The sequence below is a fragment of the Carcharodon carcharias genome, chromosome 8 (assembly GCF_017639515.1).
Source record: "Carcharodon carcharias isolate sCarCar2 chromosome 8, sCarCar2.pri, whole genome shotgun sequence".
NCBI lineage: Eukaryota > Metazoa > Chordata > Chondrichthyes > Lamniformes > Lamnidae > Carcharodon > Carcharodon carcharias.
In genome coordinates, this window is record NC_054474.1 from 38,770,618 (window position 1) to 38,791,113 (window position 20,496).

The 20,496-nt window shown below is 43.8% G+C and overlaps 1 protein-coding gene across 1 annotated transcript in view; it reads right to left on the reverse strand.

The window, feature by feature from the left end:
• fstl4 (follistatin-like 4) overlaps positions 1-20,496 on the reverse strand; it is a 429,308-nt gene that overhangs the window by 216,188 nt on the left and 192,624 nt on the right. The window contains exons 3-4 of the mRNA XM_041194371.1: positions 14,691-14,881; positions 10,941-11,061 (exon numbers count right to left, since the gene is read on the reverse strand). Coding sequence (XP_041050305.1) covers positions 10,941-11,061; positions 14,691-14,881 — 312 coding nt within the window. The remainder of the gene's footprint in view (positions 1-10,940; positions 11,062-14,690; positions 14,882-20,496) is intronic.

The following is a 20,496-nucleotide window of genomic DNA, read 5'->3' on the forward strand; positions in this document are numbered from 1 at the left end:
GAAATACACCTTAAGTATTACATTTACACAATGACAACTCCACGGGATATATAATTGCTTAAAGAAATTATCAACATGTTGTCTGCAAACAAAAAGACAACACCAGCCTAGCATGCAGATTTAAAATGGCACTCTATTCCAGAAAGTGCATTTCAAATCCTTTCTCCTTGCTAACAAAAATAGTGCAATCAAAAATGGCTTTTTAAAAACATAAATTCATTACTTGAAAATTAAATCACTCTAGCAGAAATTGTATGATTTCTTATCTGCCTCTTCACCCTCCTAAAATAATACAACTGTTTGCCAATTTATTTTGTCACAAAGCTTGTACCACCAAGTATAGTTTCTAATATAGGCAGAAATTCCTGATGTAGCATCAAAAACACAGTTATGTATGCTCCAATTAAACTGTGGGCAGCATTTCCGGGGGGGGGGGGGGGTGCAGAGGTGGCATATTACTTGTGCCCCCACTGCAAGAGTTAGCCACCAGCTGATACATTTGAAAGAAGCCCACACCACAGCCAAAATGTGTTGCGGATGTGTTAAATGAGCAGAGAGTGGGACTTCCGCCCCTTAGTGGGAGGAAGTCCTGCTCTCGAGAGCTGCTGGCCAATATGGTTAGCTGGCAGCTTTAGCAGTCTCAGCAGCACCAGAGCTCAGTACTGGGCCAATGGATGACAAGTACATGGGTCCCAGAGAGAGGAAAGTTGGGGATATTGGTTGGGGAGGGATTGGGGAGCCCAGGGAGGAACAAAAGAGGGGTATCATCATAGGGGTATTCTAATGTAAAATGGGTTCTTTAGATGTCTCAGTAATGAGATCTTGAGATTTGTATATTTAAACATGAACTGTTTATTATTAACCTTTGACTATTTACAGATCCTGGTTACTGTCTTGCATGGTGTTGCTGTTACCTCCATGCAGGCTGGTTCCAAAGTGTTCTTTCTAGACTGTTCTCTCAGTCTATTACCATCTGACTCTATATATCATACCGAGCACCATTACATTACAATGGCATTCAGGTACATCATACAACAGGTTCCCCTGAAGGATGTACCACCTTCCTTCCTGCCTTTTTAAGCAGTTTCCTTAAAAGAAACATCCCACTCCTGCCCACATCAACTGTCTTATGTTCTTCCGATGTGACAGTTTTAGAATTATACAATGACTGAGCAAGGGTCATATTTGCTCATGAACAGGAAAACCGGATTAGTCAATACAGGAATCGAACCCTTGCCCATGGCATTATTAGCACTATGCGCTAACCATCTGAGCTAAATGACCACAGCTCAACTGTCTTATGGCATGATCAGCATATTATTCCAGTCAATTGGCCTGGAAACAAGCTCAATTGTCCATTCATTATTTATTTAAAAATGGCAAATGGGTTGCCTATCTTGGCACCCATCCACTACCCTGTTATGGGGACAGCTTGGGGGCAGGTGGGAAGATAGTGGGCTCACCATCCCTAGTATTTTTGTGCTCCCCCTCCCCCCAACCAACTCCAATGAAAACATGCCCACCAGCAAATCCAGTCCTACGTTGAAGGATTATAGGGAAGATTTTCCTGGGTCTATACCTAAATGAACCAGCTCATTTGAATACAGCAAAGGTTGCAAAATCAAGTAGGTCATACCATTGGCTTGTAAAAGAATGCTCCCTATAGATAAATGGAACAAAAGCTGGGCAAGGTGCTTCACAGATATCTACATTGATCCATTTGATTTTATGGGGTGTGATCCAGTGTGCCAACCAGGAAATCTCTACTTAATTGTGACGAAATGCATATTTGAATCTTGATGAAAGCATATGAAAGATGCTGAAGAGGTGTACATTTGGCTCAAGACTGAGCCTGGAAGAAAATGACAGTACAATAATAACAGGATGCTGCTTTTGATGAGGTTGCCATGCACAAGGCTCTTCGGCATTCAGTCGTCAGCCTTGAACAGAGCTGAAGCTTGTTATACCCTCCATCATTATCGACAATCATGACAGCAGGTTTTCATTTTTCACAGGCAAAAACAAAAAGGTATATAATGAATAAACTGCCGGGTAGAAAATCCACAGTCAGGGATTGATTAGAGAATATGTTTGGAGCTGCTTGCAATAAAGACAATACTTAAAATGACCGCTTATTTTCTCAGCTTTAATTGACCATCCTCGCCAAACTTGGTATTTGACTCTGCAGGAAGGTAGCAATCTGCCCGTGATTTCTGAAAATACTGTTCTAATCTTTTTTCATGCTCACCAAGACATTTCAAAATATTGGAAGAGCTCTGCCATGCTAAATTCAGGTGACCTTCAGGTACATTTAAAACCTCTAATCTATATATATTATTCTCGGCCTGTCACTGCGACTCACAATGGGGCTTTCAGAATGCTGATTTAGTTGTACTTTGTTTCCTTTCTGATTAATCAGCCTTGTCTATTGAATACAGTTACGACTATCAGTGCTGCTATGATGGTTGTTTCCTATTCACCAAGTCTTATTTTGTCATCTTCAGGAGTGGCATAAAAAACTTTATCGTAGATCACAGCGTATATGTCGAGCTTTGAAGCCTGGAAAAGTCCTTGCAAAAATGGCATCGCCTTATACACCAAGAACAAAATATGAACCACCGGTATTGGTGTGGGTGGTCACCATTTTGAAATGTAAAAGAAACATAACACCAGTAGTTCAAATTAAATCAATGTGACAAGGTTTATTTAATGAATTAATGCTAGGATACCTTTAACCACATTCAAAATATTTTAAAAACTGTCAAATTCATTGGTCGGGATTTTCCTGCTGCACCTGCTGCTGGGACCTTCTGGTCCCACCCAAAGTTAATGGCTGGCCTGCTGGATCACCCCGTGAATCCTGGCCATTGTCCTTGGCATCCAAAACAAAGAGTTTGTCAAATTAATTCTGAGTCACTTTGGATCTGGCATTAACTCAAAAATCCCACTCTGGGTCAGATTTGATGTTTCAGTTTCAGAACCATCCCTCCACAACTAATCATCGTCTTCTCCCTCCACTGAGTTGAATATTCTGCATTTTCTGAACCATCTGATGACAGTTTGTGCATTAATAGCATCCCACAATTTGGTAATGAAACCATGAAAACCCATCAAGCGGGCAAGCACACATACTTCTAGTCTTTGCGAAAATTTTTTTCTCCATCAATTACCCACCCATTCCATTCAGTATGAACATGATTCTTGAATGGCTTGTTGAGGCACACATCCAAACGTTCAACTCTGGACATTAGACCACCTGGTTATAACTGCAATGTGTGTGTTATATCTTCACAGGTACTTTTTGATCTCATCAGTTATGTGGAATCTGAACATGTCCCACACTAATAAGCCGTGTTCTTTGTGTAGGCCATTAGGATGCCAATCCAACACATTATCACAGGGGCTTCTTAAGGTTGGACGGGCAGGTCCTTTAATTACTTAATTGCCTCTGTCAATGGCCTCAATTGGCCATTGACAGGTCGGCGGGCATATAGCTGATTTTGCTGCGCCCCCGCCTTCCTGAAAATTTAAATGAGGCACGGTGGTGTCAGGAGTTCCCCCCGACGTCACCGTGCGTCATTTTACCCGTCGGTGAGTGGGCCCCGCCCCTGCTCGCCGACGTGTAAAATCCTGCCCAATTAGTTACATCTCAGTGTACTGCCCAGTTTGCTACTGAGCCACGCAGACCAGGAGGATATCACTTTCAAACTGATCTGTCCTGATTTAATTAATTTCAGTAGCTAAGTGAACAACAATTGACCAATGGGTCTACTCCTGCTCCTATTCCTTATATTCTTTTGTTTTTATGGCCTCTGCGCCTTTGAGCTAAAGGCTGTGAAAAACTAAACAGAATTCCCACCATGATTTATTTCAGCAGCCGCTCTCCTGAAATGTGAGCGCACATGGTTCATCAGTGAGAATGGGATTGGATTTAACTTAGATGAATTAATTGACAGCTGGCACTTAATCTCCAGGCTCACAAATAAAGAACGGCCATTTAGGTAAAAGGGCTACTTATGGCCATGGAGTCATATGTGGCATGTCACAGGCTTTAGGAGAGAAAGGCAAATATGAGAAAAATGTTAAGCATCTATTCCCACCATGCAAATAGCTGCAGATGATTTAAAATGGTCATTATAATCTTAAATGTCACCCTTTTCAGTAAAGCTTGAACGCACAACAAATATTTTAAAAGTGAGGAAGGTATTTTTGTGAGAATATTATTTAACAGAGGCATTGAGAAGAGTATCTTGAACAGAAAACACTGGCCCCAAACATTGCTCCCTTTATAACTCATATCTCCGAAGAAATGTTAAACTGTACCAGTTCGACTTTCTGGGCCGGATTTTACCGTCGGTGGGTGGGGGCGGGGCCGGCTCACCGACGCGTAGAATGGCGCATGGTGACGTCAGGCAGAACTCCCAACATCACCGCGCCCCATTTAAGTTTTCAGGAAGGCGGGGACGCAGCAAAATCAGCTGCGGGCCCACCGACCTGTCAATGGCCAATTGAGGCCATTGACAGGGTCATTTAAGTAATTAAAGGACCTGCCCATCCAACCTTAAGGTTAGATGAAGTATACGATATTTCAATATTAAAAACATAATAATATGCAATGAGACAGATAACTTATTCCATACCATCTCGTTCTAGCAAGAACTATGCTGTGTGAAAGCTTTATTCAGTCCCTATTAGGATGTGTTATTTGTAAGGCAATTTGGGACTCGAAACATATGTTTATATTTCAGTTTTCATTTGCGCATTCTTCATGGTTGACATTTTAATTTTATGGTTGAATTGACCAAGTAAACTAACAAAATATTGAAAAGGATAAAATTCCTGTAAATATTAAACGTTTACCAGAGAAAATGATTAAAGGTTTTCTTTCCCAAAAAGCAGCCACTCTATTTCCCCTTGTTTTTCTTGTTCCCCGCTCTATCACCTGGAGCCAAGAGGTCAGGTGAAGGCTCTGTTTCCAGACTGCCCTCATTGGCATGCTTAAAGTGGCCACGAGGATATGAGTAATTTGAAGAAAGGTAACTCTCCATTCAATCTTCCCTGTCAGAAATCTGAGTTTCTTTTTACCACATTGTGACTGACATTAAGACTGCCACATAAAAGAGGATTGTGATGCAAAGCCATGGCACAACAGGTGCTCTTGAAGTATGCTATGCCCATGCCATGCCTACACTTGATCCATTTTTTGTGCTGGAATCACGTTGTAATCTGAGAGGAGAAGGAGATAAATTACTGTCAACTCAGATGATAGCAGCATGATCTTATATGTATTTCAGACTCTATGGGCAGGGTCTTCTGTTCAGCGTGCCTCAGGGAGATTTCTGCGCTCTTTCACGCGCATGCGTACAAGAGCGCAGGCCCCAACTCTCCCTTCTCCCCCCACTCGCACAGGTGGCGCTGAGAGCTTCTGGGTGCATGTCATACTAGGCGGGCCTTAATTGGCCCACCCATGTAAAATGGCGGCGCGCAGCCGATCGCGGGCGGCGATTGACTCCGTGCCCACCCGCGCCCGCTCCCAACCAGCCTGCCCAAAGGAGAGAAAATTCTCCCCTATGTTGTAAAGCTCTTTTTATGTCCTATATAATTTTTATCTCCTATTTCTCTCAAATTTAGAATAAAACTGGAAAAATATGTACTTCAAAGGGAAATCACTCTCATATTTAAAGCACATGATGTATCTCTCAATGAATTAAAGGTAATCAAGGATGATGATCATAAAACGTTTGAAACTATATACTTGTGAGTTATGATGTCCCTTAAAGCCACTAATGGTTTCTTGTTTTGCTATTCAATGCCAGGCATTCACCATTCTATAGGCACTTGACCAAGTTAATCCTAGCGCTTCAACATCCAGAGCAGAAAATATCTGGAGAAGGAGGAGGCAGAGGGAAGAGCAGAGAAAACCAGCCATGAGAAAGAAATAATTTGGAAAATAGGCGTGCAGAGAGTGGAGACATATACAGATGGAGTGAGTTAAATACACAATGACAGAGAATGTGCCAGATTACATTGTTTTAGGTACTAATTAGTTACAACTGCAATCAAACAGCTCCAGTATTGGATATCAATTGTTTGACTTATCTTTTTAATTTCCTATCATTGCTGCATTTTACGCAGAGCTATCACCTGTAACTATAGTACAAAATGATAGAAAATAGGAACAAAACGGTAACAGGCAATGGGCTACATTTACAAGGAGAGAAAAGGGGCAAGAGAAAGAGAATCAGCCATAAAACTCCATGCATCACAAGGAGAACTGTGGGTTGGAATATCCATTGATAATTTTTAAAGCGTATCAAAAGTTCAAATTATGGTGACTCTTAAACCTCTTTTTGGTATCTGGATAAAAAGTATTAATGGCCTAGTTCATATACGTGTACCAGTGCCCATGATATGGGCGTGCACAAACAGGTTTCAGGGTCGTGTCTGAGGTTCTGATATCGACAGGAAGGATTTTAGTTGGCATTAGACACATAGGCCGGAATTTTACAGCAGGGATGGGGCTGTAAAACGTGGCCAACCATTATAAACTCCATTGACTTCAGTAGGAATGTAAAAATCTGCTGCCATAAAATTTCGCCCATAATGTTACCAACATAAGGGCTCAGGAAAACTGAACCCGACGTACTCAATGAGTGAAAATCAGCCACACAACTGAGACAAAATGCTGAAATGGCCTTCATAATCAGACAGGTAACATTACCACTTAATTTGATGAGAAGACCCCAATGGACCATTACCCCAAAGAGATCATTTCATCTTAATACTCCACACTGTTGGGGAAAAATGTCTAATGGATTGAAATCAAGCTGTACCCTATTAATAACAAATGTATAATTATAATGATTATAAGATGCATTTTACTCCTATCTTAATAAAGGCATTGACCTGTTTAAAATAAATAGGATAATACTTTATTACAATAACATATAGAGGAATTGCATTTGGTATTAATACTTCATTGCATAATTTCAACCCAGAGCTATATGTAATTTATATGTGTCAGTTCTTGCTTATAACACTGGAGGGTGCTCCTTCTGTTACACAACTGATTTTTAGATTATTTTGAGATATGTATTTCCTTCCCACATTGATTACATTAGTAAAGTTGGAACATACACTGTTAAAAGAGGTCTATTTGCTGGAACTTAAACGCTCTTTCTAAAATGGCTAGCTAACAGAAATCTAATATATTTGTTTACTGTTTTGTGGTCTGGATTCTGGCCATAAATAGCCTTACTGTTTGCTTGGAGCAAGCCATGCTCTCTGCTGTCTGGCCTACAAAAATATTATGGCCTCTTAAGCACAACAAGGGTAGAAAGACATAAAAGGTGAGAGTGCTCCTCTTTAGTGGGACCTGCGAAAAATCTTCAAGAAAAATATCATTGTTTTTTCTATAAATCAGTCTGGTGTTTGAAAGTTGGTGAGTGGAACACTATGGTATGGAGAGCTAGGAATTGGATACATGCAAGGGAATCTCCAAAAGAATATAGGCCAGGATCTTTAGGTCAGTGAGTGGAGGGCAGGGCCCACTTGCCGATGCGTAAAACGATGCGGGATGACATCGGGCAGAACTCCCGATGTCACCCCATGTCATTTCAATTTTCAGGTCGGCGGGGGTGCAGCCGAATCAGCTGTGCACTCGCCAACTTGTCAACAGTCAATTGAGGCCATTTAAAAAGTAATTGACTTAATTATTGGGCTTGCCCATCCAACCTTAGGGCTGGCGGGCAGGCCGGGAGCCCTGGCGGACTTAAGAAAAAGCATGAAACCTCATCCATGGGGCAGGATCATCCACAGGGCAGGATCATCCATGGGGCAGGATGAGGTTTCATGAGGGTTTTTAAAAATTGAATAAAGGTTAGAGTTAAAGTGATGGACATGCCCCAACTCATGTGACAGTGTCACATGAGGGGACATGTCAAGGAAATTTTGTTTCTGCTCCTTGACCATTTTAAAATTTGGCGCTGATCTCCCTGAGGCGGCACTTAGCCTCAGGGAGATGAGTGCACTCTTTCCAGTATTCTGAGGGATTCCCCTGCTCCCCGCCCGCACAGGGAGCATAATGCTTCCTGGCGGATGTCACGCTAAGGCCCACCCATGTAAAATGACGGTGCGCCCCCAATTGGGGGCGGCGATTGGAAGCAGCCTGCGAGTGCCCGCCCCTGCACTTCCCACCCGATGGGAGGAAAATCCTTTCCATAATTTCTGAACTCACTTGTCAACCAGGACGTGACTTATTTTTTCGCTGGGGTCGACTAATTTAAAAAAAAAATCAAATGCTGCTAATTTTGGAAGCCTAAGAGGAAAGCTCATAGCTACTCTCTGAGTGCAAGAGGCATTAAAGCAAAAGCATGTTAGGGTGGGGATGTTGTCATCATGAAGTGCCTGACTAACCCTCTTCCCATCCATCCTCCCCACACCCTCCATTATCCCTGGCCTTACAGTTCATTGCATTTCCTTTGGAGACTTACTTTTTTCAGCTCCCCTTCTCTCAGGGAAATATTCTGTTGTCATCAGTTACATGGGGCAGGATCTTCCGGTCGATGAGTGGGGGTGGGGCCGGCCGTAAAATGACATGGGATGACATCGGGTGGAACTCCCAACATCACCCTGCGTCATTTCCATTTTCAGGTCGGTGGGGGTGCAGCCGAGTCAGCTGCGTGCCCGCTGACCTGTCTACGGCTTATTGAGGCCATTGAAAAACTAATTAAAGTCATTAATGGACCCGCCCGTCCAACCTTAAGGTTGGCAGGCAGGTTGGGAGCCCTGGCGGGCTTCAGAGAAAGCATGAAATCTCATCCACGGGTGGGATGAGGTTTCATGAGGGTATTTACATTTCTAAGAAAGGTTTCAATAAAAGTTATGGACAAGTCCCAACTCATGTGACAGTGTCACATGAGGGGACATGTCAGGGAAATTTTTCTATCGTTTGTATTACAAATTTTAATTTGAAGCCGATCTCCCTGAAGCAGCACTTTGCCTTAGGGAGATCTGTGCATTCTTTTGCACGCATGCATGAAAGAGCGCACTCCCGGCTGAGGGACTCTCCCCACTGCCCGCACAGGGAGCGCATAGCGCTTCCTACTATTATGGCAAAACATAATAAAGACTGAAACATTTCAAAACTGTAAAAAACTTGCTAAGTGTGCATGCTCAGGAGTCTGAGAGGCAAACACATGGGGAGTCAAAATGAGAGAATGTGGAGAGAAGACTTTATGATGCAAGGGTTAATCCAGCCTGCAAACATTTGAGACTTAGACCAGAATTTTGACCTTGATGGGCGGGCGGGCCCCACCGGCTCGGCGGTGGGCAGGCAGCCGAACTCCACTGCTGAAACGGGGCCGGCTGCCATTTTACGTGGGCGGGCCAATTAAGGGCCACCCAGCAGCCTGCCCGACAGGAAATGCTATGCGCTTCTTGTGTTAGGGTGGGGGGAAGGATTCCACATCTGTCAAAGTGTGCTCTTTCACATATGTGCGAGAAAGAACGCACTGCTCCCTGAGACAAAGCGCTGTCTCAGGGAGAGCGCTGAATGTTTAAAAGACTTTAAAAATAGAGAAAGAAAAACATTATTAACATGTCCCTCTCATGTGACACTGTCACACGAGATGGGACATATTAATAAATAGGAGTGAAACTTTAATAAACTTTTTAAATACTGAGATGAAACCTCATCCTGCCAGTGGATGACGTTTTATTTTTATTCAGAAGCCCGCTGGGGCTCTTGGCCTGCCCGCCAGCCTTAAGGTTGGACAGGCAGGTCTTTCAATGAGCTTAATGATCCTGTCAATGGCCTCAGTTGGCCATTGACAGGTCGGCGGGCGAACAGCTGATTTCACTTTCCGCCCGCCTTCCTAAAGATTTAAATAGACCGGGATGACATCGGGGGTTCCTCCCGACGTCATCCCCCGTCATTTTCCCAGCGGCAAGCGGCCTCGCCCCCAAATCACTGACAGGAAAATTTTGGCCTTAGACACAGGAAAAGCTTCCGCCAAGTTATAAGGAAGAAAATAAACGTTAAACCGGCAGCTCCCATCTCAGAACACAAAGAAAGTATAATCACAAAGAGTTTCATTACAGGTCTGTGAAAAAGTGCTCATCATTGACAGTGTAGCACTTCCTGGTGAACGTCACGCTGGGCGGGCCTTAATTGACCCGCCCATGTAAAATGGTGGTGCGTCTCCGATTGGGGGCGCTTATCGGAGGCGCGCCCGCTCGCGCCCACTTCTACACTTCCCTCCCGACAGGGGGACAATTTTTCCCATGGAACATCACCATGTAGCTCTACAGGAAATCGATCAGCATCCAGCACATTAATATTAAATTTGAAGGCATGGAGGATAAAGCTGGAACAGAATAGTGTATTTAATCACATTTTCAATCTGAGGCCGATGCTCTCAGTGCTTTTTTTAAAAGTAAAATTATCTATCATCTAATTTCCTTAATTTTTTGCTCTAATCCATATACACCTGCAGCCAAGAGTCTGCTAAGTGACCTCTTTCTGAAAGTGGCTGGCAGGAGACAGCCAAAACGGTCTCAGCAATGAACCTTCTTTTGTCCTGCCAAGGATCCTCAAAGATAAGGTTCAACAGCATGAGGAAAGGAGAAGGTCAAACTCATCTCCCACCAGTGTAACACTCCCTTGCATACAAAAAATTGAATTCTATGATAAGATTGCTGTAATCACACCACAGTACATAGACTGGCTTTTGACAATTTTCTACTTAAACTTCCTGAATTGAAGCATACCTAAAAAATGAAAGAAGCGCTACCCCAACAAGATGGGCTGATAATTCGAACTCTGAGCAGATAAGTTGGTGACTGAAAATTATTAAGCTTGTGCTATACCAGATAAATCATTTGCATTAGATGCATTTTTACACAGGGCCACAAATATATTTTCTTTAGCCAAGACTTACGGAACGCTGTGTAGAGTTCCTCTAGTGTCAACACCCTGTCATTATTGTAGTCATCGTACTGAAGAAGATCAAATAGGTTGCAGTTAAATGGGTCGTTATCAAGGGCATCTTCTGTCATTGCCTGGCAAAATGAAACATGGCTTGAGTAAACTTTTAAAAATACAAACATTGAACTTTTACAACCAGCTTAGACAACCAGTATGCAACTTTGACCCTGAAACATTATCGGAATTTAGTCTAAAGAGTTAAATTTCTCTGCCATCCTATTCAAGACCATGCTGTGCAGCACTCTTGGCTGAAAAAGAGCAAGTGCATCATTTGTAGGCTCCTGCCTACGCTCCATGTAACTGCCTTCTAGGGGATGCACTAGAGTTGCCCTAGAAAGTGGGTCTCTTCTGGCTTCAGGGCAGAATGGTTTTGTTCTTTTCCTTGGATCAGATTGGAAATTCATATTACAATGAATCATGGCGTAATCAGAATGCATAGTGAGGGGTTTCATACATGAATCCATAGCACCAAAAGATAGCTCTGTACACAGTGTTTTGGATAGATTCCAAAAACACACATGATGAAAGTCCGTGGGTATTATAACTTAACAATCTTCAACAATCTTAAATCACTATGATTATTTCAACAGCAATAGAAAAGATAAATTGAAAAAAAGAAACTGACGCTAATTGTTCCAGACTGCAGTGCCTTCCATCATTTCACTTCTTTCCCTGCCAGTCTATCTTTCTCACCTTCACAAATACATGTTCTATTTTTCACACCCTCTTTTGCAAATTCTCACACATACATATATACATAGTACAGAAGTCCAGGACAGTGCCGTGCAAACTAATTTTATTCTCTGCACATTGAGACTTGTCTCCAATCTTTCTTTTGTCAACATTCCCACATTTTAATCTATGAATAGAAGCACCAGCCCAGGGATGCTAAAAGCATTCAAAGAATCGTACAGCCCAGAAGGAGACTATTTGACCCAGTGTACCTGTGTTGGATCTTTGAAAGACCTATCTAATTAGTCCCTTCACCTTTTGCCTCCTCATAGGACTGCGATTGTTTTTTCAAGAATATATCTATTTGATCTTGTAAGTTACTATTGAAACTGCTTTCACCACCGTTTCAGGCAAAACATTCCAGATCATAACAACTCTTGTTGGAATAATTCACACAGAAGGCTCGTTGCAACAAAGACAAAACTGAGAGGAAGACAGCAGCTTGTATGAATGGATCACAATAAACATGGGCTAGAAGTAATCTATGTCATTTGATAACTCAATCTGATTGGCAGTATTTTAGATTCTTATTGACTGAATTAATTAAGAACAACCAGCATGGATATTGAAAAGGCTGTCACGTTTGACATCTTTAATGGAATTCTTTGGAAAAAATTAAATATTGTTGATACCATGCACATGGGTGTTTTGAAAGGCATTTGATGAGTCAGCACATACAATGCTTATTAATAAAATGTGACAGCATGGACAAAAAGTTAGCCAAAGGACAGAAAACAGAAAAGTGGTTATGGATGTTTATTGAACTGTGATGTACACAATGGAGTCCCCAAAGGTCAGTGTTAGGACTATACATATATATAGTTTCTTTCCCTTTATCCCTTAGAGGAATCTTTCCAATATGTTTTCTATATTAAGGTGCTCTATAAATATAAGTTATCCCAAAAGGGTAATATCTTGCACCAGAAGCAGATGAAAGCATGGGGAAGCCAAGTGAATGAAGTGGCGTGCAAGGGCTTAATGGAGCTTCTGAGTTCTTTTTCCTGTTGAATCACCAGCTCTGTGTCTATTTTGATGGGTGTCCAGAAGTAGTGGTTGTTGGGCTTCATTTGCCCAAGCCTGCTCAGATCAGCAAAGCCAAGAAGCCCAAAAAGGCTTTGCATTTTAAAAAAATTGCCAATAAAACAACTGTCTCTTTTGGAGGCCTTCAGACAGGGACAGGTGCTAGGCAGTTAAATCCAGCAGCTATTATCGCTGGTGCAGTCCTCTCAGACTTACAGCAATGGCTAGAATTCAGTGTTGTAAAATTCCATAGTGGTGAATATGACTGCGATAGTGTAAAATGGGTGATGTAGCAAATTGACAGCATGCTTTTCATCTTCACAGTTTAGGCAGTAATCTACTGGATTGTATTGCCTATCCATTATTGAATCTACCTAATTTTCACTCTACAATAATCAATTAAGCAGAAAAGGCAAGCATCTGCCTCTGCAGCTCCATGGGAGAGCTTCACAATGAGTTAGGAGATCAAGATGAACATTGAAGAGAGGATGGTGAGAATGGTTCAGAAATCCCACAATTAAACACTTAAAGATATTTTTGCCGCTGCTAATTTTAGCGAAAAAGTAGATGTGACTGTAAAGTAATGGGCTGGATTTTCCCATGGGCTTTGGAACGCCGATGTCAGGAGTAAGTGTGTGTCCCAAGCCTGAGCTTGATGGCAGTGAGGCCAGTGGCACTACATTCCAGGAGACGGCCTTCTAAATGGCAGCCTGTGCGCTCACCATCCAAGCAGACTTCTGATGCTGCAGGCCCAGTCACAGGGCCGGCAGCTCTGGAGCCTTGACAGCCCCACGGAGAGTGGTGGGTGCTGCTGAGGCAAGTGAGATCCATTGAGGAAGCTTGAACATGGGGGTGCACTCTCTAGCTTGCCATCCCAAGGTGGATCTCCCTTATTTTCCCACCGCCCGCTTTCTCCTCCACCTCCATCTCCACAGGGCTGGGGAGTTGCCCGCTTTATACTCGCATTTACTTTTTGTTAAGATTAGTGAACAGACTTTTTCTGAAAATGCCATTCCTAGATGGCAACAACATTCTAGTGCTTATAGTGTTGGACCGGCAACCCTCAATTTGGCGTTCAAATCCCACCGTGGCATGTTGTGAAACAGACCAATAAATTTGGCAATTTGTAAGCTATCTGGTTTATTATAATTGCTCATATGGTTCACTAATGTCTTTCAGGGAAGGGAACTTGGTAATCCTGTATAGCTGAATCAAGACACACAACTCCAGCTCCACACTATATGGTTTATTCTTAATGCCCTCAGCATAATTAGTGATGGGCAATGAACAGTGGTGTCATTCATATTCCAAGATTAACTAATATAAATAGCCATTACCAGAATTTCTGTTTCTTATCAAACTTTCAATAAGTTTGCAAACGTGCATTGCCAAATGATAATCTTCCAACTCATTATTAAAAGTAAAAAAAAGAAAGAAATAGCTCTTTTTATGACCATTGGATGCCTCAAAGCACTTAACAGCCAATGGAGTACTTTTTGAAGTGTTGTCACTATTGTAATTTAGGAAATGTGACAGCCAACATGCACACAGCAAACTCCTACAAACAGCAATGTGATAATGGCCAGATTTTTTTGTGATGTTGTTTGAAGGATAGATGTTGCCCAGGGCATTGGGGATAAACCTCAACTGTTCTTCAAAATGGTGCCTTGGAATCTTTTACATTCACCCGAGCAGGCAGATGAGGGCTCAGTTTAATGGTTAATCTGAAAGATGGTACATCTGATGGTGCAGTGTTCCCTCAGTACTGCACCGGAGGTTAGCCTTGACTTTTGTGCTGAAGCCCTGGAATAGAACTTGAACCGAAAACTCAGAGACGGGAGTGCTACCAGCTGAACTGACACTCACGAGAGGATCTAAAGAGGAACTAAAGTAAAATAAATAACTAACCAAACAAATGTTTACATTGAAGTTCGCAGACAATGACACCCACCTGTGCGAGCTCACTGTTGTCTATAAGGCCATCACCACTGATGTCAAAGTACTTGAACATGTTCTCCACCAAAAGCCTCTTCAGCGTTGTTGTGTCCATTGTAATATTTTCTTGTTGGAAATGCCTCTGACTCTGTAGGTCCAGCAACATGTTTTTCAGTCTGCTGTACTCTGCCAATTTACACCGCTCACCTAGACAAAAGACAAGATATTACGGATTGTTTGTGATTATTTTGGGATCCAGTGAAGATATAGGTTAGGAATTCTTCCCTTTTGGATCTGGGACAGATGGGGGGGAAAAAATCTTCCTTCTATAGTTCTATATCATCCAGGAAAATCACTTATGTTTGGGTGCTGTGGAATAGTGGGTTAGTGTAAAAGGCTTTGTGCTGTGATGACAGATTGCAGGTCTCTGCACACAATTGCCAACTTGTTGCATTTACCGATCATAGCTGTAGTGTTGATGACAAATGGGGAAAAGGAGCATAAGGTCAATCTCACACAATTTCTGGTGGTGGCATTGACATTAATGCAACCTTTTAGTTACTGGATAACCTGGAAAGGAAGGCTAGCAATGATTTTAACATTAATGTTTCAGCATTAGTATCAGAATGCTAAACAATCCCTGAATGTACAACCGTATGATTTAAACAGTTCGATTAAAAATAAACAAATGGATCAATCTTTCTCATATTATTTTTAGATTAACTCTCCAAAGCTACACATATTCTTAAAATGGCAATTATAACTTACATGGGCAAACAATTCTTAGCATATTGAAATCACTGAGACAACCTTTCAATTTAAATAAAATTATTCCTCTTTAATTTTTTAATCCCATTTAGAAATAAGAAACAAAGGAAATCTCTTGGAAATCCAGATGAGGATGTCAAACCCAAAGAGAGTGGGTTTGGTTTTGAAATAGTGAATTAAAAGCAAACAACAACCTGAAGACCAATGTGAAGCATTAATCTACATAAATTAACATAATAACTATCATACATTTGTTATAATATTATATCTATAATTATTAGGTGCTATCAGTGTTGAAGAAGTAACATACAGAAATGGATTTTCAATTTATTTGTTTGTTTAATCTTCCAGTTAGTGGAGGGTGTTGTATTATTTACAGTGCAAGTCACAGGATCACTAAAATGACTTATTGTCTCTTTGTTATCACAACAGTGTGTTGCTGTTCTGTTGAGCACCTTAAAAAAACATTTTTTCAACCATCATTGTTGGCACTAGAGGTGAGATGACAATGTTAAATACACTTTTGCTATAGGAAGCCAATCAGCGTGATTTTTTTAACAGTGCCTTTGTGAGAAGACAACCTATATCACAATGGCCATAACTTAAGTGCTTGCAGAGATGAAAATAATTTGTGGTTCTTTCCTCTTTCTCTAAAAAGCTCCTGAAGTCTTTGTTGGAATATTCTAGCCTTGTTATTAGAAAAATAGAAACAGAAGTAGACCATTCAGCCCTTGAGCCTATTCTGCCATCCAGTTAGGTCATGGTTGATCTGTATTTTAACTCCACCTATCTGTCTTTGTTCCATACCCCTTGCAAACAGGTGAAAGGTCAATGTCCAGTCCATTACATCATCCAATATTATTAGGTTACACAATGTTATGAAACTTTCATTTGGCAGAAGATCAATCAATTATTCCAAGTATTGAAAACATTGACACATGCTGTTACTTTCCTTTTTCTGTTCCTCTCCTAAAGGTATTGACTCATGTTGGAGTATAAGCTGATAGGTGCTGGGCCACATGCAGGGCTACGTGCTGGGTTTCTAGTCCAAGTGATCATTTTATATATACATTCCGTTACCTAAGAATTGAATTTTAAAACTCTCACTATTTGTAATGCTGGAAATACACAGTAAGGTGGTTAGAAGTTGATATTTTGTAATTATCAGGTCTAGGGATGGAGAATGGAGGTCTAGCTGCAGTTCTATTAGTCCTATATTGGACAGTTTATAGTGCTGCAGTCAATTACTGGAGTTTGTCAATGTGGGGTGGACTTCTATCTCTGTGCCTGGTATTACTTTGGAGGGAGAATCTGTGGTTTTCTCAAATTGTTGAAGGTGAACCTAAATTTTGAAAAACATAGGGATGAATGTGTAGCGTGGCTTACTATTGATTCATAAGGGTTGGATTTGTACCACTTTCCAGGGCTGGGAAAGGAGGCGGGCATGCAGTGAAAAGTAGAGTGGCCGGCTGGCGTGCCGATTTCCCAGTTTCATCTCATCCTAGGCCATTTTCACAGAGGCAGGGAGCCAACCAGCTTCTTCGAAGTCACTTGAGGCTAACTGAAGGATGCTGACTGAGATTTTCCACTCAGCCTCCAGGTTCCTCGAGGTGTAAGGGGAGGGTTTAATTTCCTGGCTGCACTCTTGGGGGCCAACACTCCAGGCAGGCTTAGAGCCCTCCCTACTTTTCTGGGTGCAGCAGCTGCAGGCCACTCTATAGCGGGGTTCCCCCCAGCACCCAGACCACAGAGGTGGGCTGGCTGCAAAGGTTTTTTATTTACATATTGAAAAAGATGGAGAGAAAAAATCTTCATTTTGAAACATTTTCCCCTCACTTCATGCCATGTCATGCTGATGCTGTTTTTAAGTTGGAATGCCTCTGGTTGGCCCTTCAGCTTCGAGAGCCCACCTTCTGACCATTAATTGGTTGCCCTGTGGAAATCATATTGAGTGACTGTTTCCCACACAGTGCGGGTTCTGAGCCCTATTTTGCTGATGTTGGGATAGTCTGCAGGGAAAATCCTACTTTAGGGACGGAATTTTCTGTGCCCGCTGGCAGCGGGCATGATAGATGGCATTCATGGGCAATATGGCACAATCGGTTTCACGACAGTGGGAAGGCAGGTCGCGATCTTCCACTCAGCCTGCCGACAGTGGGCCATGTTTCCCGCCAATGGCCGTTGGGGAGCTCATTGTAATACATCAGCATATCATTAAAAGGCCAAAGGATCTTGGACCCCCGCTGGATCATCCATCCACACATCCACATTGGCGGGAAAGCATGTCGACGTGTTTCACAACAGCACACAGGTCGACGTGCACTTGGCGGACTTCACTTTGGGGGAGCTGAGGTGAGTGAACAGCATCGTTTTCCACAGCTTGCCAGGGTCGCCTGTTGCTTTGCAGGCTTCAGAGGCACTGGGGGGGGGAGCCTGGGTGAAGTGCTGCCTTGCCTCATGGCAACTGTTTTGAGAGGAGGGGTTGGTCTCCAGGGTCAATTGCTGTCCAGGTTTGGAGGCAACTTGCTGTTGTTGGTGGGGTTGGGGGTTGGGTGGTGGGGGGGCGGGGGGGGGGGGGGGGGGGGGGGGGTGGTGGTGGTGGTGGCGGCGGCAACTGCAGCCCTGGCGTTGGATCCTGCACACAAGAAATCAACGTGGGGGGCAGGGTAGGTGAGAGAAGTAGCCGTGTAGTAGGGATACCTGTATATACTGACCATTCCTCTGCAACTGAGACAGATCAGGCACAGCCACAGTGGTATAATTGGGGTCAGGCTCCTAGACTTGCCACCCATGCGAGCAATGCAGAGGCACGAAAGGGCCACCAAGCGATCCAGACCTTAACCCCCGGCCCTCACCTCCCCCCCCCCCCCCCCCACCCCGGCACAGACTACGAACCTTACTGGATCACGGAGCAGTTGGACTGCACACATTGTACAATCTCGACATGGAGCAGTCACTGCTGGAGGCACTCACAGGCCCTTGCAATATCAGCATCCCGGTTAGGAGCTGTCTCCCCCATGTCACAGGCTGACAGGGCAGCCATGCAGCACACTCAGCTCTGACCTTCCGAGGGGTGGCCAGCACTCTCCAGGAAGCTTTAAGGGGCCGTCACACAGGGCCAGGAAAGCTGCTAAGTACACCCATGCTAACCACATCTCTCTCTCTCTCTTTCATGCCACAGGAGGACCACATCAGGAGCATGGAGCCTGGTGACCTAGCTGTATGTTTGATGGCTGACAGAGAGCAAAGAAGATGAAGGAGGGAGCGACTGAGGTGCCTGGCTGTGCAAAGGCAGGAGCAGCAACCTTATAGAGAAGGAGCTCCTGGGGCTCCCGCACACGTTGCCCAGGAGTGACAGCGAGCCTTGGCTGGTCAGCGCCTAGCGACACCCAAGGTCTACAGACGCCGCCTGCCTTTCCTGCAGATGACCGAGAACCAGTGTCACCGATGACTGTGCATGTCTAGGGACCTGATCACTCACATCTGCCACTTACCGCAGGACTTGGCGCCAAGGGGGCCTGGAAGGCATCTTGCACCAGTGGATGTGAAAGTGACCACGACACTCAATTTTTATGCCAGTGGCTCCTTTCAGGGTTCCACAGGTGACCTCTGTGGATTTCACAAGCCGCCACCCACAAATGCATCCATGAGGTCACGGATGCCATCTTCTTGAGGGCAGACAAATTTGTGAATTTCACTTGGGACTGGTACAGCCAGGATGCAAGTGCTATTGGATTCACCTAGATCTCAGGATTCCCACAGGTGCAGGGCACCCATGGGCACTCAGGTTTCTGTCACTACACTCGATGGACTACATCAACCGCAAGGGATTACACTCACTGAATGTACAGCTGGTATGTGACCACCAGAAACACACCCTGGAGGTATGCACAAGGTTTCCAGGGAGCGTGCACAATGCCTACATCCTCAGTCAGTCACAAATCCCTGGAGTCTTCCAGGGTCCACAGAACTGGATGACTCCTCGGGGACAAAGGCTACTCGCAGAGGCCATGGCTGATGACACCCTTGCAGTGGCTTCAGATGGCAGCAGAGTGACAGAATATTGCGGCTTATGCAGCAGCTTGCAACTTGGTGGAGCAAACCATTGGGTTGTGGAAGATGAGGTTCCAGTGCCTGGACTGGTTTGGTGTAGCCCTGCAATACACTCTGCAGAGGGTGTCATGCTGCGCCCTTTACAACCTGGCACTCCAATGGGCAGATGAGCTGGCTGAGGAGAAGATGGAAGAGCTGCAGGTCTCCTCCGATGAGGACGCCGATGGGGATGAGGGTGAGGAGGTCCTCATAGACGATGATGACGTGGATGAGGCTCTCACACTGACTAGATGAGGCACGCTTGTGAGGCCCTCATAGCTGCCATATTTGTGGAGGATGATGACGACATGCAGTGACCCCATAGATCTGCACAGCACATTTGCAAATGTTTGACTCCAGTCTGGCTTCGCGAATACCCTCTGTGAGAATGCTCCTGTCATGGAGACGCAGTGGAGGCCCTAATAGCGGCTCGACTGTAGGAGGATGATGATGACATGCATTGAGGACACTCCATGAATCTTCACATAGTCTCTGAGAATGTCTGACTCCTGTCTGGCCAAGGGCAGCTCGCTTATGCTCTGTGATCAGGGTCATATCATAGAGACGTAGCCAAGAAACTTTAGAAGCATCTGATGCTTTGTCTGCCTTCAGCACTTGAGCCCTTCGGGAGCAGGAGCACAGAATCAGTGGTCACAGATGCTGAAGAGATGGGGGCCAGCCCCTCCTTAAAGGTGTTGAGAGCACATCAAGAGAATGAGAGAACTCTTTGGTGCCTGCCCACTCCATTCTGGCAGCAATGACCAGCAACGCTGAGGTGCAGGCATCAGTAATGTTTCCAGGGAATGTGAGGCTGGACCATCACTGTGGCCTGAAGGCTGCACAAAGCACAGGGAAGAGACCCTGGACTGAGACACCTGCCTTTTCTTGTGCAGAAAGGTTTCACATCTGAGTGAGAAGAACACTGCTCATCAGAACAAGAAGCCATAGGTGGAGAGACATTC